Genomic DNA, 24,802 nt, shown 5'->3' with positions numbered 1-24,802 from the left:
GACCATCTTAGTATCATAATATACAAACATGTCATATCTACAAAAAATGTGTAAATGTAAGTATGTGTGTATATATGTTGTACGTACATACATATGTATGTATTAGGGGTGCTATTTGGTCAGATCAGGTCCTAATACCTCATAAACCAGACCTAAACCTATTGGGCAGTTCATATTTACATTTGACTCCAAACTTACCCAACAAAAAATTGGGTCCACTCCAGCCCCTTGTCGGAAGGGTGAGGATTGGTTAGGTAGAGATCAGGTCCAGTCTGGGTTGGAATAGGTATGTATTGGGACCAGGTTCAGTCTTGAGCAGGTACAGTTTTCTGGAAACCTCAATTCTCTTCATGCCCTCAAAACTATGAACTAGTGGCAAATACAGAGAAAAATAATTAATTAGTTATATCATAATCATGAGGTATATAAGGGTAAAAATATACATCATGTAGAAGGTAAGATTTTGGGTATCGACTGGACCCAAATCTGGGTTCGATTGGATTTGTAAAAGGGTATAATCAAGGTACCTCGGGCTACAATTAAACTATGTTGAGTCTTAATGCATTAAATATATCACTGCACAGGAGTATTAAGATAAATTAGGTTTGCCTGTTCAATACCACAGACTATTGCAAGGTACACAAATAATAATGGCCATCATCATCATCATCATCGTTGAGTGGGACTACTGATAGAGATCAAGATAATAATAAGAAAGCTTACCTTGATTCATTGCATTTAGATAATATGCTATTTTTATGAAATATATTATTTTTATTTGTTTAGAGTAATCTTTGTAAAATACTACTACGATAAGGGTCATTAGAGGCCTTGGCCATCAAGAAGTATATGCATTATGTATGCCACTTTGAACTAACCGAAAAAATTTCATAGAAAATTGGTACTAAATAGCCAGTGTACTTTAAAAAAGAAATGAAGTTTATATACCAAATATCAAAATAAAACTTTATGAAAACATTTATTTCTGGTTTCTGTTAGTTTCAGACAAAATTGACTGAAACCCCGCTGAAACTAGATGGAAATTTATCAATTTTGGACAAAAATTGACTGAACCGAAACTAGGGGTTAGTTTTGGTTTGTTCTCCCCCAAAACCAATCAGCTTTGGCCCAAAGAGATTGACTTCAGGCTAAAACTTAAAACCATGGTTCTTAGATTGCATCAAGTGAATACAAAATGGATAGTACTGACAAGGCATGTGGCCACAATTTATGGTACATCATACAAATAGAGAATCCAACAAATGTTCATTATTTTCACATCTTAAAGACATTTAGATCAAAGTTAGGAGGTCAGGAGGATTTTAAACCATTGTCCCAATTAAAAGCATTATATCTTGCCAATTAAACCATCCATTTTATGAACTTTTCTACTTGACCCTTTATTTTTAAGCATGTTAAAGGTTGTAGATCATGATTAACAATGTGGGCATCTAATTCAGATGTGGAAAAATCCACCTATCATATTCAAGCATAAATCCATCTATAGAAAAAAAATTTATTAAGAACCACAACACAATGTGTATATATATATGCATAAGGAAATGGTATGAGTTTATAGAACAAAAAATATGTCTATGAAACAACTTTCACATTTCATATGTAAAACCTCATTTTGGCTTAAGCATTTTCTAACTTTTATCTTATGTATAAGAAACTGCGTGAATAGCATTACAATAACCAAGAGAAAACTTATGTCAAGAGCTAAAATAGGATTAAATACCTTGCGGGCTTCATACAAGCTTGGATCGACTGTGAAGCAAAAAATCAAGAAGATGATCAAACTCATTATGCAAAGCATACGATTTAAAAGAGTACTCATAAATTTCTCGCTTACCATCACAAAGAAGAGGATTCGACTTTCCATCATCCGAAACTCTGTACATACAAAGAGACAATAAAGAGCAAAAGTAATGACGTGAATAGTCATCAAATTCAGATACTAAGAAACATCCCCCACATATTTGGGGAGAAAAAGAATTTTTTGAAAACTTAAATATAGGGAGCTTTACTTTTTTTCGCTAGTACATATGCGACTTATTTGGGTACATCAGATTGATGAAGCATAATTACAAATTCTTCAAATAGCTAAAAGAAACTCGAATTATGCTCAGTTTTACTGACCAGATGATTCTCCATATTTTCCTCCACAAATCAATCAATTCAGAACTACTCAATTATTCATGAATTGTTCATGATTTCATGATTTATTCATGAGTAATATTGGAAATCTTTATATGTTGCATGCAAATGCTACCATATATTGACTGTTGGTGGTGGTGATCATCTAACCATATAATAATATATCGTTTGTGGTGGTGGTTAATCTAAACAACAATATAATGGTGTTTCATGAGTAATATGGGAAATCTTTATTTGTTCCAAGTACCGTACTATATAATGTTTCATCTAATCGTACCAGTACTGAACCAAGACTTAGGCCCTGTTTGGTAGAGCTTTTGAAGGGCCAGAAAGTACCCCTCCAAAAGCACTTTTAGATGGAATAAGAGTGTTTAGTAAAAATATCGGAAATCTGTTTTAGCTTTGTCCAAAAGCTAAAACAGCTTTTTGAAAGAAGCTCCAAAATCGGAAAAGTACTTTTAGGCCCCGTCAGAAAGCTGTTTTGAGTTATAAAATTATTTTGGACCTAAAAATCCATAATCAAATATAATAATTACAGAAAATGATAATATTAATATATAATGATAATAATTATAATATTTTATACCTTTATTATTGTATTCTACTATAAATATAATATTGTATTACATTATATCATAATACATTGATATATTATGTTATATAATATCAAATTATGTTATATTATTATGCTATAATATACAATATTATATTACTATATTATAATAATATTATTTTACATTAAAGTAATATTATGCTATATTATATATTTATGTATTAATATATATTATATTTTATTATGCTCTATTGTATAATACTATGCAATGTCCTTTATGGTCATTTTGTCATACCAAAAGTACTTTCTCAGTTTGTTTACCAAACACATATTAAAGTATTACAGCACTTTAGAAATGTAGTTACCAAATAGCAAATAGCTTTTTATAAAAGCTCTACTTAAAAAAGCTCTACTTCCGAAAGCTCTACCGCCAACAACTATGCCAAACGGAGCCTTAGTATGAGGGGCGTACCGAATCTTGGTACACCAAATCGACCCTTGTACTAGGCATGCTAACACTATATTAGCATGATACGATATAGGGCCCGGTACCGAGAATACGAACCTTGATCACATGTATGGTTACAATCAAAAGGCAAGTCACAAGAGTACCAAAAATTACAAAATGGTTGAGAAAATAAAAAATGGATAAAACATGGATTTAGTTCCCAATGGAATGGTAGGGCAAACCCACCATCCTAAGTGCTGGGACAGGGCACTGTCCCAACAGAGTCTTGAGAGTCGAGATGAGACAAAACAGGACTAGGACTAAGACAATAGGAAATCCACCAACCTAGGTGTTGAAAACACTATTCCACAAAAAAAAGGATGGTCCCATCCCATGGGATTTGAAACATTGGGATAAACAACTAATTTATCATATGATGAATATGGAATATTATAAAATTAAGACTCAAAAATGAATAGTGACTTTCAAATAATTCAAGGTTTCCACTTCTTATCACCCTTTTGTAAATATTTTATCTCAAGGAAAATATCAACCATTGTAGATCCTCTTTTTCAATGGGGGCAAGTCAACATGTAACTAATACACCTTGCCACTGACCTTTTCCACATAATTACAATAACATTAATAGGTGCATTCAAGACATTTACTGCTCCATGCCTAATATTATAATATGAAGCTTTCAGATTATTTCAAATTCATCATTATAAAAACCATTACAAATTCCTCCATTGAGGGGCATAAGAAGAACTAGACACATACATAATGATGAATTTGATGGATCTTAGTTGCCAAAAGTAAGGGTAGTTGCAGAAGTGGATTCGGTTGCAGATATGGGGAAATGGGTCTCTTAGAATAAATTGTAAAAGGATTATGAAGTGGGTGCGAGGATGAATTTTGCAATAGAATCTGGAGCAAGTGGAACCTTAAGTGAAAGTTTCCTGCAACAAGGTGATGGATTGACAATCCCATTATATGCCAATTATTTCATCTATAGCTCAGTCATTTTAAATCTCTCAAGTGCACTAATCTTCACAAATATAAGGTAGGCCATTTTCAATATGTTTGATGAGAGCATGAAATCAATATAGTTACTTAAAAACTATGATGAGTCAGCAATCTTTATATCAAGATTTGCCATATTGACTATACCATACCATACCGGTAAGGGACTGGAACGGTACTGAGGTTTGGTTTGGTATATGAGCCAGATCGGTCTATACCGGCCCGATCTGCGTGGAACTGCCCCTATCGCCCGGTACCAACATGTACCATCCGATTTTGGGCAGCATCATGACTGGGAGTGAAAAAAAGTGTTGGAAGCCTATTTTGGTACTAGATGCATATTATATTGTTGTACTTCACCGGTAATGTACCAGTATGATTCTTGATACCAGTTTTGCAGACCTTGCTTCATATTCTCCTTTAGCAAGAAAAAAATAAATATCAACCTGTACATATCATTCCTCTAGTACATTGCGAAATATATTTCATTACTTGATTGTCAATTGCCCTTGATAGACCAAGATTAGAACCATCTCTACTAATAGGACAATTATGACAGCATAACCGCACATGCATGAGAAAACTTCAATAGTTTTTCACAAAATAGAAACTTCAAAAGATGCACAGGCCTTAATTTCTCTGAATACCTGAAGGTACATAAAGTTTTCTGATAATCCACAACCAGCTAGATAATGTGCAGAGATTTTTCTTGGCTTTACAAAAACCCAAAAGAATTTTTGGTCATTTGAAAGATAGCTGGCCAAAATTCTCATGCAAGAGTTTTTATATAATCAAGGTTGCCAAAGTGATTAGCTAACGTGAAAGACTCCCAAGCTTTTTATGTGTTAAAGCAGAGTTTAGATGCCTTAAAGATAATACGATCTGCTGATAAAAGTCCACGGAGTATGTTTGGAAGCCAAAAGATCTTATCAGTTTGACAAGCATTATGAGATTTTCATAGCAGAGGCTTCAGGTTTAAAATTAAGATGGATGAGGGATGTTTTGAAAAGATCGGGGCAGCTCCAATGACAACTAAACCCAATTTCAAGAGAATTAATTCATTTGTGGAGGTGATATATCTTATCCCTATTTTTTAGGGATTCGCTATCACCCTAGCTTCCCATCTATTTGAACTGTCCCACTTTCAGCATAACTTTAGAACAGAAGCCTTATTAATAAACTTGCTAGAATGATCTTATCACACTATAAGAATTCTAGCATCCAAATAGGCCCTAAGTGTGTTTATATTATTTTGAACAATAACAATTTTGTGTTGTGCCTCAATATGTAATTTGGACTGCATGGTTGTTAGACATATCACATCTATATCAGTGAACATCTCCAATGGAGATTATAGATTGTCTTGAGCTCAGCGGATGGAGTTTAGACTTTATTCCATAGACTGTTATTCTGAAGCATGGTTTAGTGTCAAATAACAATATACATGCCAAAAAAGGAAATGGATATGGATCCAAGTATTGGTAGGCATTGTCAATAGAGCATGTTATGTACCATGTCAATGCCCTACCAACATATGTCATTAGAATAATACCAGCTGGATGCTAGTACTTAACACACTATAGTACCAGTGTGCGCCAACCGAGCACAGCACAACTTAGTACATACCAAGGTTCACCGAACTGGTATCAAGGATCGTACTAACCAGGTATCGATTTGGTACAGGTATCGGTATGTACGGTACGGTCCCGAACATACTGGAACTAGAGAAGGAGAGAGAGGGAGAGGGGAGAGACAGGCATACTGGTGGTTCATGGTCGTCATCATCGGCGGTGGTGGTGATGGAGACCTAATCCTAGCAAGGGTAATTGCAAGAGGAGTCACGACTCACAAGAGATGAGGCTCGTGAGAGATGGGAGAGATGCGAGGAGGATTGGAGGATGGGAGAGAGAAGAGGGGAGAGGCAAGGAAGCGAGAGAGAGAGAGAGAGAGAGAGAGAGAGAGAGAGGAGACAACCCTAAGGAGTCGCAACTCGCAACTCATTTATAAAGTACTAAATTGGCCGGTACAGTCCAGAACAACCCAAAATGGCTTAAAAATCGGGCATAATTAAATGGTTCAGCCCAATTCAGGCTAGTTCTCACCAAGGTCCGAATCAGATAGCCAAACCATTCCAATTCCTAGCCTGTTTGGTTCTCTAGTTCAAGATGGTTTAGCAAACCCTTATACACACTGTACAGTGGAGTTGGCATGGCTAACTATTTCAGTGAACAAATAATTGTATAAATATAACCCATGCCAGTCATAAGCCGTGATGGAAAATATGGAGGATTAAGAGTGGACTGATAATGTCAAAAAATAGATAAATTAATAAATAATGAAACTTGAACTAGGAAATGTTAGCACAATGCACTGCTCATATTCTCCTCAGTGAGGTTCGCCAGACCGACCGTACCGACGTACCGGTGAGAACCAGTACCGTGCCGGTACCGAACTAGAGATGTGCGCGTCTGCGGCCCCACACGCGCGAACGTAAAAAAAATAAAAAAAATAAAAAAAACAATACATCCGTGTGCGTCTGGACACATTAAGTGCCATAGAGTGGCATTAAATGGCCCACGCAGGCTGGCAGCCCGCTTGGGCGCACTGCCCCGCACGGGGAACCGCGCACGGGCGCGATTCCCTGCTGGGGAATTGGCCGCAGGCACGGTTCCAGCACGAGAAATCATGCGCGAGCGTGCGATTCTCCGCTCGCACGTCCGCGCGCGATTCCCAAAAAAAAATCTACACGTCCGCGCGCGTTTGCGGACGCGTTAAATGCCACTCTATGGCATTAAGTGGCCCACGCGGCTCCAACCCGCATGGGCGATCTTCCTCGCGCGCGGGGAAAAAGTATTGGGCCAGTACGAACCGGCCCAGTTCGCACTAGTACAAGTACGGAACCAACTGGTTTCGATCCAGTTTGGATCAGAACCGTTTTTATACGCTGTACTGTACCGGTGCCTGTCGGCACCGGTTCGGTACAGGCTGAACCGACCAGTTCTGGTCTGTTCAGCATACCTTGCTCCTCAGTCTATCATATATCTTGCCAAGAATTCTGGCAATTCATGACTGGTTCAAGCATACTCTGATTTTATGACTCATCATCCAGCCTAGGATCTCCAAGTAATGAATTACACAATCCATACTAATTAACTTTCATATTCAACTAGCTAACTTCTGTTTTGACTCCTCAAGTTTACTACCACCTAGAAGATTCAGCACATTGTCTATGATAATCCATTCTGGAATGACAGGTCTATTGACCTTATACATAAAGCATGGACTAGTATTTCCATAAAATCTCTGCTTTGAAATGATTTTTTCATGCCATAATCTAAATTTCTATAGAAATGGTTAGAACAGGTCATTCACATAAGTAACTTATGATCATACCAAAAAATTCTTATTCTTTAACTTAGTAAGTGAATGTGTTATGACGCTTGTTAGCCATATTGCAGGCAAAATGCTCAGAGCAATGAATGATATGATGTCACTCCACATTTCTGCAGGCAGTTATTCACAATATTCAACTTGTAGCATAAATTAGTAACTTGATCCTATAATCAGGAACCCACAAGGAAAACTAGAATGATGACAGGTGCAGGTAAAATGTGTCAGAGTTGACAACTAAGAATGTTTCAGCCAAGGTTCGCCGTCTCGGTACCGGACCCCATACTGGTACCACACTAGCACAGTATCGATACGGTACGATATAAAATTTTTTAGCATACCGACACTCAGTATGCTACCCATACTAGATACCGGTACAGTATGGTATGTCCCGTACCGCCCAATTTGGGCTGGTATGGCATACCTTGGTTTCAGCAAATAGAATTCAGTACCATCATTTGAACCATTGTTGCCAACCAACAGAGTAACCCTTCTTGGCGAGTTGAACAATAGAGTAACTTTTGATTCAATGTATAAATGCAGCCAATTTTTTAATAACAACAACATGGTACCCCTATGCTGTCAGATTAGAAAGATGCATCTAAACAAAAGCATATGCACAAATTCACATTATGCATCATGCAGTATTTAGCTATAAAAGTAAAGAATTTTACTCTAAAAGAGCTCGTGCAGCCTTTTGACACTCAGAAACTCGAGAATTATATCCAGAGTTATTGGTTAAACAATTCTTTAGCCCTGAAAATGCTAGTAAAATCTTGTATGCTGTGTGTCCCTGAGACTGTTTGTTCTCTGCAAACTTGACAAATTTGTGTTCTTTCATCTGTTCAAGCAAAACTAGAAGTTAATAAAATCAGTACAAGTTTAAGAGTTGGGAAACATATTGACACGATGGACATCATTGAAGGGAATTTGAAAGCCGTGCAATATATATAGAGCATGTAAAAATCAACCTAGATGCCACCCTTCTGGCAACAGAAATCCGACATTCCTCTTCTATATCAACCTAGATAGCCTAATGGCAAAGCGCGCCCACATGCAATCGGAATCCCACCCTACTCCCTTTAATTACGGGACAAACATGCATCAACTACCGGGACGACATAAAGAGGCAGGACTTTAATAGTTCATGTCGCACGTATGCGACCTTCATTTACACAGACATGTATATCTAGTGGGACTCACTTTGTAGTCACGGATCACTAAGAGTTGGCATCAACAAACAGTGCCTAGATCATTGCCAAAATAGAGCATATGTCAAATATCATCTATGGATCAATGGCAGAATAACTAAGATTGAAAGAAACCCAAATCAATATTTGCCGTTAATGTTGAAAAATTAAAAACAAACAGAAAAATCTTGAACTTAGGGTCCAGAATGGACAGTTTGAGGGATTAATTTATGCACACACTTAGATACAATTAATTTATTAGAGAACAACAATGGAACAACTTTATATTAAGTACTAGGAATTTTTGACCTGAATTAGATCATCATTTTGGCATGTACAAATCAAAAAGACATCAGGATTTAGGTTACCTAATCATATTTTCATGCAGGAATTTTTCAGACCTTTGGCATTTCTGTCCATCCTGTGCCCAACTTCTAGCACACACCACCAATCATGATCCATCTGCTTATTTTGACAAAGCTGGTACCCATAACAAGGCAGGTTGTAGAAAGGCAGAGATAAGAATTCGAAGCTGTTGATGGACATGGTGATGGAGGCATGATAGGAAAGGATGGAGGCAAAGAGGCAATTTTGATGGTGGAATATTACTAGAGAGATGGTAGTAGCAAGGTGTGGTGTTTTCATGAGAGAGGAGATGGCAAAGGGAAAAAGGACTAAAGGGAACTCTGGTGCCTGAGGAGGGTACAGCCAGGAATAAGCGCCAATTATGAGATGGAAGAAAGGATGTGCACTTGGGATCACTGAACCAGTATAACCAGTCCCCTTCATGAGTCATATCATAAATAGCAACGTTGAATCCTTTAATCACTTAATTTGTTAGTGCAGTTAGCAAGTGGGCTTAGCTCTGGGACCAGTGCATAAACTGTGAATAACTTGATAGCGAATAAACTGCGAACAACTTCACTTGTTAGTGCAGTTAGCAAGTGAGCTGAGCTCCAATTAATGAATAAAGTATGAATAAACTGTATGATGGTCAGAGATACAGCTGTTGTTTTACTAGGAACCCATTTTATTGCTGTGGCTGTACAAGTGTCTTCACAAATATGTTCATATGACATAATGACATTTCAGAAAAGCTTGAAAATTTCCAAAACAGACAGAAATATAACAATTGTCAACATCCCACTAGCTTGAGAATTGTTGAAACCTTACCTTGCAGTCCACACAAGTTAGATAGCCATACTTCGAAAGCAATATGGCTGACTGATCCAGAATACCATTTCTGAGATTTAAATATTCATTTTCAATTACCCTGAAAATATAAACTTAATAAGACGATGTGGCATGGACATTTATATTCTACAAAATACAGAAGCACAGAAGGGTGCCATCCTGCTGTTATCAATAACAAAACTTACATCTTTAAGAAAAAAATAGAGACGGCTTTAAACTGACTGTGTACATGTATTCAACTTGATAAGCTAAATGTTTGTACTGGCTCTGATTCATTACAAACTGGATTATGACATTTTTCAGTTAATGGGCTCTAGTACCAAAACAAAATCTCAGATTATGTTATATAATCAAGGAAAAAATCCATTATAGTGATACTTAAGCACGTAATTTATTCTGATTTATCTAGCAGATTTTAGTTTGGAAACAGCCTAGCAAATACTGTAGGTTTTATTTACACCTGATATGTGATCAATCTCGCTGCCGATATATGTACAAATGGTTGAACAAGTAGCATTTAAAAGATTTGTTACTACAGTGGAGATTAGCAATAATATCCTAACCATATACCAATGGAAACAATTGGAAGGATCTTACCGATCCAACTCAACATTATCTTCTGGAGACATGGTTTTGTCATTTGCATTTTCCAAAGCCAATAAGTAAGCAATCCCAACCTGCTGATCAAGAAGTTACAGAATATTATACCTCAAGTAGTGTAGCATGCATGCATGCATACATACATACGTGCATATGTATGTATGTATATGAAGACAAATTTTGGTTGGGCTGCTTTTCAAAGCATATGGCCCCAAATGCTCCTCAATTTTAAACCATGTATCTACTTTGAGATACATGCAGATTAGGGAATTTTTTTTTAAGATGAAGTTCCAAGCCAACCCTGCTCCTTTCCTCCCTTGATTGATTGGCCCATTGCCCCTTATTCTTCCCCATCTCCTCTCAGTGCAAGGCCCACCTATAGCGGGCAATCCTGCCTCCCTCTCAATTCTCTCCCCCTTGCTACTAAGTCACAGGCATTGAGATCCTCTCCCCTGCCAGCTCCTCCCAAGACTTGTTGCATCTACCAAGACATTGACATCACCTACAAGATCTTCTCCACCGCCCCTGACCAGCTCCAGTGCTGATGCTGCCATGACCCAGACATCCTCATCACCATTATCCCTAAGACATAATCCTAGACATCCCAAGCCCACAAATTGAGATCCTTAAACTAATCATGGTTGATCTAGTCAATGAGCAGGACCTCAAATATCGTGGTGATTGGTGGGAATGTGGCAATCCATGGATGGGAACGCAGGTAGCATCATAGCATAAATCCTCAAGGAGGAATTTTGTAAAGACTGTGGGCAAGAGCAGCATTGATGAGAAAAGCAGAGCACGGGTTGAAGGGGTGAGAGGAAGAAGAGAGGGTGGGACTAGGAAGGAAGAAGCAAAGAATAAAATGGTAATAAAAAGAAGTCGCTCTATTTCAATTTATGCATGCCAGCCAAGGAATTCACAGAGCAAATTTGTCGTTATAAATTCAGAAGCATTTAGGCCAATGCTTTCAAAAGCAGTCCCCAAACTACACATGCAAACACACATATACACATACAATATGGCCTATAAGATCAAATTTGATAACATTGTCCATTAAGATTTATGGCTTTAATAATTCAAAAGTCGTGCTCAGGTTAAATCTTAGAAGAAGTGCCAGTTGAATGATACTGTATAAAGTTCCAAGTGCATCAAATAGATCAAATGTGTATAGTACAAGTGCATCAATTTTTTTGTACTTGTTTGTGTTGCAACCAAATGGCGTAGCATGTAGAAATTCATGTTGCAGCAGTTAGAATCATTTTCAAGAATCTAATCCATGAAGCGTTAATTTAAAAGCCTTGATCCTATAATGAACTTCCTGTTGCCCTTGTTTCTAAATTTCCTCCATGTATGCAAAGCTCGTTTTGAAAAAGAAAAAGTAGCTCTACAGGTTCCAAAATTAGGAATGGCAAATACTATAAAAACTTAGTAATGGCAAATACTATACCTTGGGTAGCACACCTACTTCCAAATTGCTATGCCCCCTCCTTCAACTCATAAATCTATTATGGCTACCACCTTCAAATAAGGCTAATCTTGAAGTATTTAATTCCTATTGATCCTTGTGCACGCAAAGAGGCAAACGCATGCAAAATTCTTTTGTTTTATATTATCCAATTTTAATAATATACAAAACCTAACCATTAGGCCTTCTCCACTTTAACCATAATACTTGAGGCATTTGTATCACATAAAATTACCAAAACCAGCCATGGAACCCTGCTCAGTCCAGCACAGCTTGCTGATGATTATGGTTGTGAACTTGTGATAATTTGCATCCATACAAAATGCTTGTTAGGTGCTCCCACTTTTCTAAAGCTTTTGAGAGCACAGCTTGCTCAGTCCAGCACAAGAATCCAGTCTCGCATGATTTTCCAATTCACAAAGGATTAAGGCTTAAACTAATATTATGGATAACATCTCTAGGACTTTTTGATATAAAAAAAAATATTTCTCTACTTGGATTAGTAACATAAGTAAGAAATGTTAAATAGAATATCTTGTCAAGGATTTTGTATGATCGTGCACATCTTAATATTGCATAACCATACAAAGTGCCAAAACAATCACATCTGATGCAAAGAACATAGTGTGGATCCAAACCATAACAAACAAAGAAGAAATTCAAAAGATAAGAAGAATAGCGGAATCATTACTCTGTGGTTAACTTACAGCTGCTGAAGAGCTAAGCCCTGAACTATGCTCCTCCGAGCCACAAATATAGCCGATGATACCCTGCAACATTAGCAACAAGAAAAGAAGAAAAAAAAAGGTGAAGCAGCAGCAAGAATTGGCAGTTTGGAAATTACAACCAAAAAGATTATCAAGTGAACAACAAGACTTACAATTGCTTTCATCATGAGAGAACCTCATACTTACCCACAAAACTTCCAATTAATAAAAGGTCACAAGTATTTTATTTACAAGTTATATATCATAGGATATGTATATACTTCTTCTTTTTTTCAAGAAAGCTTTACCAAATTCATAGCCTTCAACATGAGTACTGTTTGAAATAAATGTGTGTGCAGAGAACTAGAGAATGACTACTAGGACTGAGGCTTCAGTCCTACCATGGATTTTAAATTGAGGATCCACACCAATTATCATGACCTACAACATCTAAAATGCCTAGAAACTAAAAGAAGTGTTTTTACCTATGCATCACAAGAAACTCTATCACTTGAAGTCTCCTCGAGTCGTCTTCTACTTGCACAATTATCCAACCCCAACCTCATCCTCATCTACTACCTCCTAGCGATATTGACGCATCAAACAAATCTGGTTCCATTTAATTCCCCTACTAGCAATCTTACAAAGGGAAGAAGGCTTATCTTTTCCTTTTAGTTAGGGGGTTTCCATTATGTAAATTCAATGTCAAAGGGATCAGGTGGGAGAAGCAATTTGAGAAGGCAACTGAAGCAGTCCTGGCTACATGCCCACCTCATCTTCTCTCCCTTTTATCTTTTAATTTTCTTCACTTTTAGCATTTTAGACCTAGTAATAAGGGAACTAGTGAGAGCCAGCACCTTCGCAAGAAACTCTATCACTTGAAGTCTCCTCGAGTCGTCTTCTACTTGCACAATTATCCAACCCCAACCTCATCCTCATCTACTACCTCCTAGCGATATTGACGCATCAAACAAATATGGTTCCATTTAATTCCCCTACTAGCAATCTTACAAAGGGAAGAAGGCTTATCTTTTCCCTTTAGTTAGGGGGTCTCCATTATGTAAATTCAATGTCAAAGGGATCAGGTGGGAGAAGCAATTTGAGAAGGCAACTGAAGCAGTCCTTGCTACATGCCCACCTCATCTTCTCTCCCTTTTATCTTTTAATTTTCTTCACTTTTAGCATTTTAGACCTAGTAATAGGGGAACTAGTGAGAGCCAGCACCTTCATCTGTCATAGAGTTTGATTAGAGTTACTTCCTAAATTTAAGCCTTTACAAAAAAATCTAGGTGGCAACTCCATTATTTGTTGAGAGTAGCACCTCAATGTCTATAAAGGTGTTTGAAAGTATTCTCAATTTGGAGAATTTTGTCCTAAATAGAAAGCAATGGAGAAGTTGGACGCATGAAGCCTGCCCAAAGTTAGGATAGGGTTCCTTATTTATTATTATTTACATACTTATTTTTTTCTTAAATTATGGAAATTTTAGAACTTTACTGAAAGAAAAATCAAGAAGTCCTTACACATTAGGGAAATGTCATCCTCAAACATTTGGGAAGATGTCATTTGACTACTGATTTGACTGACATAGTCCTTGGGTTACCAAGATTTGACAAAGTTCTCAAGTCCTTACACATTAGGGCCAAGGAGATATGGAGATCCATATTGATATGATAAGGAATATACTGAATTTTACTTTAAGAAATACTAACATTTCTTATTCTCCCTTTTGTTCATTTCCTCTTTATCCTTCTCCTGCGACTTTAATCTTCCCTCTCTGGTAAAGGAAGCTTTGCCGGTCCACCTCCCTACAGGTTAAACCAACAAGAAACATTATGAAGTTAACTCCCTACACAAATCTTTTCCAACCTTTATCATCATCATACATTTATTATATCACAAGGGAACCTATTGATATGAGGTCTCCACCTTCTATGTTTATCAAATTCCTTTTGTTCCTTCATTTGTTTAATAATATCTCTTTCAATCTTGAAGATTCGTGCTTTTTAACTTGATAAAAATCTCCTTTAAAAATTGTTAGGTGTCTAGGAAAAGTCAATGGATATACGTCAAACTTATTCGTTTTTAGATGAACTTACTTTCACTTTAACAAAATATCCATGTCAAATTGATGAACAGACGTGGTTTTTAGGTAGCAATCATGGTCATGTATTCATGCTAGATGACTCAAAATATAATGTGTCTTGTTTTCAAACTATAGCTGTTTATATAAGGATCTATTCAAACATTTGTCACTTTCTACCAGTAGACAGGTCTGAGTACTGCCAAACTCAACACAATAAAGCAGGAGACAATACTAAACAGAAGATAATATTTCAACTTACTGGTTTGCGTTACTTGTTAAATGACACAGTGTTAATTGTAACATAATGACAATAGGATTCATGGTCTTAACTACCACAAAATCACTTTGGGGTGGGGCAAAGTAGGCTACCAGAGTTGCTAATAATTGGATTCCCATATATTTAGCATTACATGTTAGCGCAATTGGAATCATTTCATTACCATCTGCTTCAATTCAGTTTTCTGATAAATCACACTGAATTACTATGGCAACATGACTTAATGAGGATTAGCATTTATCAGCTTGAGTCTACTGAAATGATCGTGTCACATATTTATTTGAAAGGAAATTTTAGAGAGACATATTTTGGCTTTTTTCACAACACTGGCAACAGGAAAATGAAGGTATAGCAATCATTAGCCTCTTCTCCAGTACTTTCTCCATTTTTATTATGATATTTTAAAAATGCAACAGGAAACATCACGTACAGTGGTAGCAGCCAACGAGCATAAGCCAATACATAACTATACACAAAGGGTTGGTGCTGGTGGTGTTGTTTTAATGAACAGTATAAGGGATTGCAGATTGAATAAGCTTGTTGATCATTTTCTCCATACTTCTTGATTTCCATAAATTTGCAAATTTCTCTGTCATATATTAAATTTAGTTAGCTGACTATTGAGCATAATCTTGTTAATTTTGTGTTCACCAGAAACACAATTACAAGTTGAGACCATTCATTCATCAATTAATTGTTGTGGAAAAAGAATTCTATGACAAGACTTTGGTCTAACTCTAAAACACTAAGGAGAAACACACAGTAAATAACTGTAGGACTCATCAAAATAAGAAAAATGCAAAAATGAGAATATAAAGGAACAGAGAGATGTCTCTTCAACCTTATTGAGATGATGGCCTCTTGTTTGTAATGCATAAAGGGCACCTCTAGCATAACGCCCCCAACCTGGTTCCTCATAAGTTTCTTTGGGAATTTGTTCTTCATTAATACTGCAATAACCATGAACTAGAATATGGCATAGAGTCTTTGCAGCAATTGAAGGATAAAATATCATAAAAAGTGAGATGCATTTTTTGTCATATCATTATTTCATCAGAAAGCACGGGTCTATGGATCTTAAAACCAAGGATTGCCGAACCGGTACCGGGTGTCGTACCGGTCGGCGCCCGGTTCGGTACCGGTCCTGTACCGAGAGAAAACCAGCCGGAGCTGGAGAAGGAGAAGAGAAAAGAAAGCAAGCGGGAGAGGGAGGGAGAAGGATAGGCCATGGACGCCTACGGAGGACCACGGGGGGCCGCCGGAGGCCGAGGCCGCAGCCGCAGAAAAAAATTGAAAATTTTTAAATAAAGTCGACAGATCACTTGCCGACTTCACTTAAAAATTTTCAATTTTTTTTCTGCGGCTGCCAAATGCAAAATTCCATAGCAAGAGTTGTTGAATAGCTGTGATCCCACCAATGGATGAAACCTCATTAGGAAGGTGCACTGCACATGATTGATATTCAATGGATGATTGTGATTTCACCAACCATTCAAGAGGGAGTAGTAGTTAAACAAAATATTATCAATACATATGCAATGCACATAATTAACATAAGAGGGAGTAGTATTTAATAGACAGCTATGATTCCATCAACTGATGAAAGTTCAAGCAGAAAGCATACTCATCACATGCGATCAAGGGTAGCAATCCTTGACCTGACCCACCAAACTGGCACGAACCTGACATAAATTAACAGGTTTGGGTTGGGCATAGTGGTGTTCGGGTCATAAATAGGTTGACACTACTGACCCACTTATTAAATAGGTTGGTTCAATGTTAGAGGCTTGACCAACTTGATCCAAATTGACATGTTTAATAATTGGATCAGTCAACATGGTTACTACCGAAATCTAAAAGTGACATATTATCGACCCACTTAAAGCTGTATAGATATAATTATACGTTAAAGATATATATGTAAAAGTAAAACATTATATTGAGAAACAAGTTTCTAGATATGAAATAAATGGATCAACATTGGTTAACAGACTAACCAGGTTAGCATCAGGTTATTGTGTTAGCTTGCAATTAACCATATGAAGTCAAGTTAGCAGGTTAACCATGTCATGTGCAACATGACCCAATCCAACTTGTTTATTACACAGGTTACACAGGTCAGGTCATATCACCTCTTTAAGTAGACATTGGTTAGAATTATTGACCTATTTATCAAAAAGGTTGAGATCGGTTTTCTTAGAATACCTAAGTCTCAACCTGACTCCCCAATCCATTGCCATGCTACATACAATAATATGACTGATCTAAAAAGAATGAGTGTGTTATGGACAACTAAATCTTTAATCAGCTATGTTGTGGATGCGAATGATCAAAAGGAAAGAGTACTTGATGGCTGATTATGATCTTGTCAACCAACAAAATGGAATCAGGAACACATTATGTATGTGACTAATTCAAGAAGCATAAAGGGATGTTGATCCCATAAACCAGTAAATTGGTTTCAGCTTGTGAAAGAAGGAAATCATAGTTTAATAATGTGTATTATGATGGATTTGATAGAGAGAAGTAATTTCAGCATGGAGAGATCAAATTGCATCACAAGCATCACTATAAGGCTCCTATATTGAGAATGATTAACACTGCTTGTTTTTTGAAACAAGTCAGGGTTATGATGATTTCTCCACAATAATCAAAATATTCTATAGAACAGCAGCCAGTAGAGAGTAAAATGCAGCTGAAGATTGTCCCACATTATAAGGCCTAAAGCTTTGTCTGAAAATGAAAACAAATTAAACAAGCAAAATAGGTGGGAATTCGATGAAATTCAAGATACTTGTACAGATTATGGAAGAATATAGATAAAGAACAGAACAACTTTAGTTGCGTTAAAACATGACAAAGGCATGTTACAAAGTTGATCAACTACTTGTGGATAGGAGTAAGTACTTGGTGGAGTCACTTGGTGGACATTTTTATTAAGATGTGCTGAGCTACTATACGCCTCTTTCCTACTTCACATGCTAGCTTGACAGATAACATATTTGCTCTTACCTTTCATATTTTTCTATTTAGTCTTGTCAATAGAAGGATAGTGAAAGAAGATTCCTTACCTGAATGTCACATCTCCTAGAAATTGTTTTGACCACAAGAAAACCTACAAGAGTACAACCACATAATCAAGTAAAGAATTCATAAAACAATAAGTACTGACTTTGAAAATTTGAGGCCTTTGCTCTTGAGCAATAACCCAGTTGTTTATTAAAAAAAAAAGCTACAGTGAACTGAAACAACAGAATACAAAACTATGCCTCACTAACAAATTTTCAATAATACTGTTAACATAATTTGTAAGTGCTATATGTTTAGATCGTTATGTCACATGTATGTATGTATGTATTGTCATTGATTTCTAGTGTATTTATATTATCGTGCTATATGTTAAATGTGATTAGTTTCTAAGCTAGCGCAGATTTACACATTTTTTTGCATTGCGAGATTTTTTTACTCTGCAAGGAATTCCTTAAGTTTCTCTTCAAGCTTGCACTCTTTCTCAGGCCTTAGGCCTTAGGCCTTTTCCTATTTCACCGTATATACCCATGGTTAAAAGACAAATCACTCTTTTCTCATTGCTACACATGCCCTTTATTTCGTTTTACAGACATCTCCCCCGTTTCTCAAAACACAAAAAAAAAAAAAAAGATGCAATTGTTCACATTGGAGGATGCATGATATTTTGAGATATGTTGACATACAACATAATATAAGGAGCCTGCACGTTTGCATACAAGGATTTATCTGATAATCTTCAAAATTCACCAGTCCTTTATTGTCAGTTTATTTACCTTTATATTAGCATATAATATTTTTATCTTTTTTCCTTTATATTCTCCAAACCTTGAAAAAAAAGAAACAAACAGATTCATGGTTTCTGAACTTGAATTATTGTTGATTTACATTTTGCATTGGATTGTGGTCTTAAAAATTAATAAAAAAAATTTGATGGTTTATATTTTCATATGAAAGCCCACTAGAACTAGCATGTAGGATTCCTGCAATAGAAAGGACAAAGCTATATCTAATTAAACTAGTTTTGTTATAATTGACAATGCGTATCTACAGCAGCAAACGTTCTATAGAAGATTATGGATCTAATCTCCCCACCATTAACAATCATAGAAAAGAAATAATACATAAGAAAAGCATTTCTACATGTAATTTTCTGAAATTTTCCTTAATCGACCTAACAATTTATCCTAAGCTCCATGGTGATCAGCCTTCACTCTTGGTACAGATGATGTGGTCAAGAACACATATTATGTTAATCTTTAAAAGCTGAGAGAGTGATTCACTATGTGAAAATGTAAATAACCATCTACTTAGAGTTGATATCTGAAAGAAACAATGAAACGATATGGTAGTCTTGGTTTGTTGTATCATACCATACCACCCAATACGAGACATACTGCACCTACCAACAGGGTACCAAGACTCAATATGCCCCCCATACCAAATATTGGTATCCAGGTATGTACCATGTTGACACTCAATGCAGGATGTAACCCACTTGGTGCTCGTATGGGGCCCGATGCCGAGACTACAAACTTGAGTATAGTCACTAACCCGATAATTAATTACAATTTCTAAATACAAACTTGAGTATATCATCACAACTCCCCCACCCTCAGCCAACTGGCCACTAGGTCATGATTTTATAATGACATAAAAAAAGTAAAAGACTTTTATAAAAAAAAACACAAAAATTGCACCATTTTATAATTTCCTACCTGACCATCATCAGTAGGTATAAACCCCAAAATTATTCCCATATTGACAGTCATAGCCGTGACAATCCCACCCTGTAAAAAATTAGAGAAATTAGAAGAAACAGTACTTCCTGCTGTTGATGGTAGAGACAAGAGGTTATCTACAGTCATCAACATCCATTCAAAAAGATAAAGCAAAACCGCATTATGAACAAAAAAAAGAGAAAAGAAAAGAAAGAAAGAAAGAAAGAAAGAAAGATATATGTATATATTTCCAGATATAGAAACTACAGAGACCATCGGTTACTATTTTTACAAATTCCTAGGTTGCAATCTATAGACAAGTCAAACAGTTTATGTATGTGCATTTATGTGAAACTTCATGAGCAAGCATTAAGTGAATATACAAACTTTGAAACTTAATTTCTAAGTACAGAAATTTACGTCTGTTGAAACTTCTACATGCATACTGTGATCCAACACAATCATACAATATAAAAAGGAATGTGTGTATGCACCAAAACATCCAGCTTGAGATCAAGTATTGTGAATAATTGCAGAAAAGGAGTCACTTATATGTATGATACCCCACCAAAACATAAACTGAATCTGTACAAAAATTCATAATATAATAAAAGAAGATAACATGGACATGCATGCACACATACAACAATAATGTATGCATTATAATGGTTACAGATGCAATAGGTTCTTCTTTTACTGTGAATGCCTTTGACATATGAAAATTTTATACGGTAAAGTTAAGAAGAATTATGTTCTACGAATCAAAATGCAAGACAATAAACAGGCCTTGAACATATAAAATGTGCATCACCAAAGATGACAACTACAGTTATTAAGATAGATGTCTGGGTAAACCATGAAAGACAAGATTAAAGATAGATACATTATAGAAATTTTAGGAGTTGCACTACAAATGATTAACTGTTGGAAAACCAGCAAAGATTACGTGCAAAGAAGATTTCAGGATACCATGACTGAAAAGTAACAGATAGAAAAGGTATGGTGCCTAAAAGCAAGGGAGCTCTTTGTAAGCAGCTTAAGATCAGCTCTCTCAACTAATAAACAAGTCAAGCTAGAGCTAGGCTTGGCTCACTCAAGCTCGACTGAGTGAAGCCCAAAACCAGGATAAATTAATAACTGATATATAGTATCCATTTCAGTTATTAAAATATTTATAGTTTAAACATTTAATTTTCAACAATTTGCATGTAAAGGAATGTATTTCAATTATAACATCAAGATATAGCAATGGAAACCAACTTAACATATGGACATGAAAGCCTTATAGGACCCTGGATTCCCACTAGGGACTCATTTGGTTTGCAGGAAAAGAAGGGGGAAAAGTGTGGTCAATGGAAAAACAAAGAAATACCTCTTGTTTGATTAGATTTTTCAAAAGAGAGAAATGGAAAAGTAGCATTCCTATGGGAATAAGATTTCCATGTTTCATAAAAAAGAAAAATCCATGGGATACATGAGAAAGCTACTTTTCCACCGGTTAAAAGTTGGAGTCTTTTTTTTTTCCAAAACTATTCTTAAGCCATCAAAATCTATGGGTAAGGTCTTTCGCTTTATTAAGGGTATAATAGATATTTCACACAATTTTTTCAGAAAAGTAGATATTCAACCAAACATAAGCCATTTTAGAATGTGTTATTTTTCTATGGTCAACCAAACATTTCCAAACCATTTTCTCTGGAATCATATTCTCAGAAATCATCTTTTCAAAAAAAATATTTTGATAAGAAAAAATTCTTCTGGCAAACCAAATGAGTCCTAGATCTTTTAACCAAACTGGTTGTGAGCAGCTCAAGTTCAGATCGCAATTAAATGAGCTGAGTGGACCGCAGCTCAACAAGAAAACTAGCCGAGCTCAAGTTAGGCGTCACTCGCTTGAGCTCAGCTCCTTTACACCCTAAACAGGAAAATCTAAGTTGGAGAAACTGGCTTCACAAAGTAAGCCATGTCTACCGGTCATCATCTATAATTATTACTGTAAAAACTCATAGAAATGTCATACTCCAATATAACCGAGAGGCAGTAAGAGCTCGTTCTTTACTCATAATTATTTCAGTTGATTCTTTATTCTAATGAATTAAGGAAGTAACAAGGTGCCTTCGAACCTGATGATCAATGTGGGCGCCCAGCGGGCAAATCCTGTACGGAGAGACAACAAACTTAACATCTCTGTGATCCCGTCCGCTCATCTTAGCCACCACCTTCCTCACGTTATCCACCTTAAAAGTAATTAAACACAGCCATTAAACAAATAAGGTTGTTGGGGGGGGGGGGGTGGGCGGCGTTGGGTGGCGGAGGAGGTTGAGGGGTGAATAATCCAGATCTTCAGAAACAGAGGCAAAGATTCCAATAAAGAAGATTTTCTCGAATCCACGTGACCACCATTAAAAACAAAACCCATCAAGAAGCACCCAAGAACCACCATAGCCGATCCCCAGATCGGCGAACCAACGATTCAAAATTACGGAAAAGAAAATGATGAAATCAAGAAGGCATTTGCTCCGGTTCACCACACAAAATCAAGAAAAGAAAAAAAGAAAAATCGCGGAGAGTTCTTGATCTCGGATTGGATCTTGTTCGGGATCCGGGCTTACCTCCTCCGCCGACGGCCATGACGACGCCCCCATCTCCCTCGAAGCCGCCTTCCGGTTCGTTCCCGTGCTCTCCGATCACGTCGCGGAGATGTTCCTGAATCTTGCTAATTGCGATAGAGCGAATGGGGGAGTGGCCGCGCATAAATAATTTCTCAACGGGCCCACCTATCACCCTCCGCACAGCTGTCAAGACACGTGGCATAACATTAACATTTCCCCTGCGGTGCTCGGTTGATCCGTGTCTCGATCTTCGGGGCGACCGTTGGGCCCTCGAAGTAATTTTGGAAATCATGATCTTCGCTGATCCGCATATTACTCCACCATCGGTTGCAATCGTTTTGGTCTCCTCGTCGCCATATGATTCGATCTGTTAGAAATGGTTCCCTGATCGGACGGTTATACGGAGGTGAGAGATTCAGCAGTCCATTCCTAATCGGATTAGATGCAATGTCTGAACCAGAAACAGCAGTGGCCAGCGAATCAGCGTGAGTCTCATTTTGCTGTTCTGTGAAACGGGCAACGCAGCGATCAGCGGTCGCTGGCGGTGGAGTAATGAATGCTGCCGTTGCGGTGTTACGTAGCTCTCCCGTCATCAGGTCGCTCTAGTTACGTCAAGCTTTCTGTCGTTATCGTTTGCTTTAAACTCACGTTTTACGTAATGTTAGTACGGTTAATTAAGATTTAAGGTAAAGGAAGCTCCTCTTAGTACGTGCGTCATTGTCTTGCCGGTTGGAAGCACTGCAAATTGTTGTGTAGAATGAAAGATGGTTATAATAAATGCATGTCGATAGCATAAATATATTATTTGGTTAACCAGAGTCCTCCAACCATCTTATTTTTGCTTAGTTGCTGAGTTTTGTGAAAACATAAAGAGACAGATCTGGAAAGGGAATTCTTCCTTTTAGCTGGGAAGGTAACGTTTTTTAATGTTTCCATGCAAGCACCATCATCCAAAATTTATAACTTCTTTTGAAAATATTTTGCTTAAAAATTATTATATCTTTATGGTATAGAACTATTATAAAAAAATAATTTACTAAAATAAAATCAGAAAATTGAAAAAAACTTGCCTAGCTAGTTTGAGGCATATAATATACACTGCCCTAAAAATGTGATTCGCCCCTTACGTGCAGGTCTGCGGCGATCTCATCTCTAAGGTACAACAATCTGGCTCAACCTGATTCTTTTTTAATGAGCACAATCGCTGTGAAGGCTTGACCCGACCGACTTCTTCAGATGTTCAGATGAAAAGAAAAACTTGAAAGATGTTTGGAAGAAGAGAAAAAAAAAAAAGAGGAGAGAAGAATTCTCTATTTTATCTCAAGAAATAGAAAAGTAGTAATGTAGATTGACTTATCCAAAATACTGAACCCATAACCTATTTATAGACTCTGTCCGGTTACCGATACGGTGTGGCATTTTTGAAAATGCGATGTTTAAGAATCATCGCATCCCTATGGAAACCAAAACCAATGTTCTTTTCAAAAGAATCGCAACTCTTCTGAAAGAAGCATATGGAGAAAAGGATAAGAGTTTTATCTAAAATTTAGGAGATAAAACTGGTATATTTATTTTTTTAAAATTATTTTTTTTTTAAAGTTAGAACTCCAACAATCCCCCACTAAAGAATTAAATTTAAAAAATTATATAAAAGAAAATCTCATAGACTTGAACCTCACTTAGAATTAATAGTATCTATCTGAAGGAACCATGGTAGATTAGACTTGAACTAAATCCTTTAACTCAGACTTCTACTTATAACACACATAGTACGAATTAATTGGGTCTTTATGCGATTAGCACCATTTAAAAGCCTTGCGCTAAGTACCTTGATTTTTTATGAGAATTTTATTAGGGTTAGCCCAAACCCTAGTCACGACCTATATGACACTTCTCGCATAGGTAAATCCTTCAAAGGTATTTATAACTTAATACTCTGTAGATTTTCTATCTTAAACTCATTAAGAGCATAACTCAACCTTTCCAATAAATATTTTTGTCACACAAAAGCACGTATCAAAGGGATGGGAGGAGATATACTTCGAAAAATGTACTCTAACATGATCACTCAATCAGTTTTGTTTCTACCACATTGAACCTCCTTCATGGAGTCTCCAATAATAGAGGTTGGCTATATATCTATTATCGGTGACCAAATAGTGGGCTTAAGCCCCATCCCCCTCGATGATTTAAGTACTTCACTCATAGACAAACCCTTGGTTAATTCATCTGCCAAGTTTTTTTCATGCTTGACAAATTTCAAGAAAATGGCATTACTCTTTTTGAGTTGTCTTCCAAATTTATAATAAATCTAGATATGTCGGTTCATCTTTTTTTTAGTACTCTTTT

The 24,802-nt window shown here is 36.7% G+C and overlaps 1 protein-coding gene across 3 annotated transcripts in view; it reads right to left on the bottom strand.

Annotated features, from left to right (window-relative positions):
* LOC103701457 (galacturonokinase) overlaps nt 1-22,586 on the bottom strand; it is a 36,580-nt gene extending 13,994 nt beyond the window's left edge. Inside the window, exons 1-11 of one of the 3 annotated variants that reach the window (XM_039128415.1) lie at nt 22,454-22,586; nt 21,965-22,078; nt 19,839-19,910; nt 18,165-18,208; nt 15,935-16,043; nt 12,731-12,793; nt 10,556-10,635; nt 9,938-10,037; nt 8,249-8,415; nt 1,856-1,896; nt 1,742-1,770 (exon numbers count right to left, since the gene is read on the bottom strand). In XM_039128415.1, coding sequence (XP_038984343.1) covers nt 1,742-1,770; nt 1,856-1,896; nt 8,249-8,415; nt 9,938-10,037; nt 10,556-10,635; nt 12,731-12,793; nt 15,935-16,043; nt 18,165-18,208; nt 19,839-19,910; nt 21,965-22,078; nt 22,454-22,486 — 852 coding nt within the window. In that variant the 5' untranslated portion in view covers nt 22,487-22,586. The remainder of the gene's footprint in view (nt 1-1,741; nt 1,771-1,855; nt 1,897-8,248; nt 8,416-9,937; nt 10,038-10,555; nt 10,636-12,730; nt 12,794-15,934; nt 16,044-18,164; nt 18,209-19,838; nt 19,911-21,964; nt 22,079-22,453) is intronic. The other 2 variants (XM_039128410.1, XM_026802365.2) reach the window with 2 other exon arrangements.
* Nucleotides 22,587-24,802: the final 2,216 nt, after the last annotated feature.

Source organism: Phoenix dactylifera, chromosome 1, assembly GCF_009389715.1.
Source record: "Phoenix dactylifera cultivar Barhee BC4 chromosome 1, palm_55x_up_171113_PBpolish2nd_filt_p, whole genome shotgun sequence".
Classification (NCBI taxonomy): Eukaryota; Viridiplantae; Streptophyta; class Magnoliopsida; order Arecales; family Arecaceae; genus Phoenix; species Phoenix dactylifera.
This window is presented reverse-complemented; position numbering and strand designations above follow the sequence as displayed.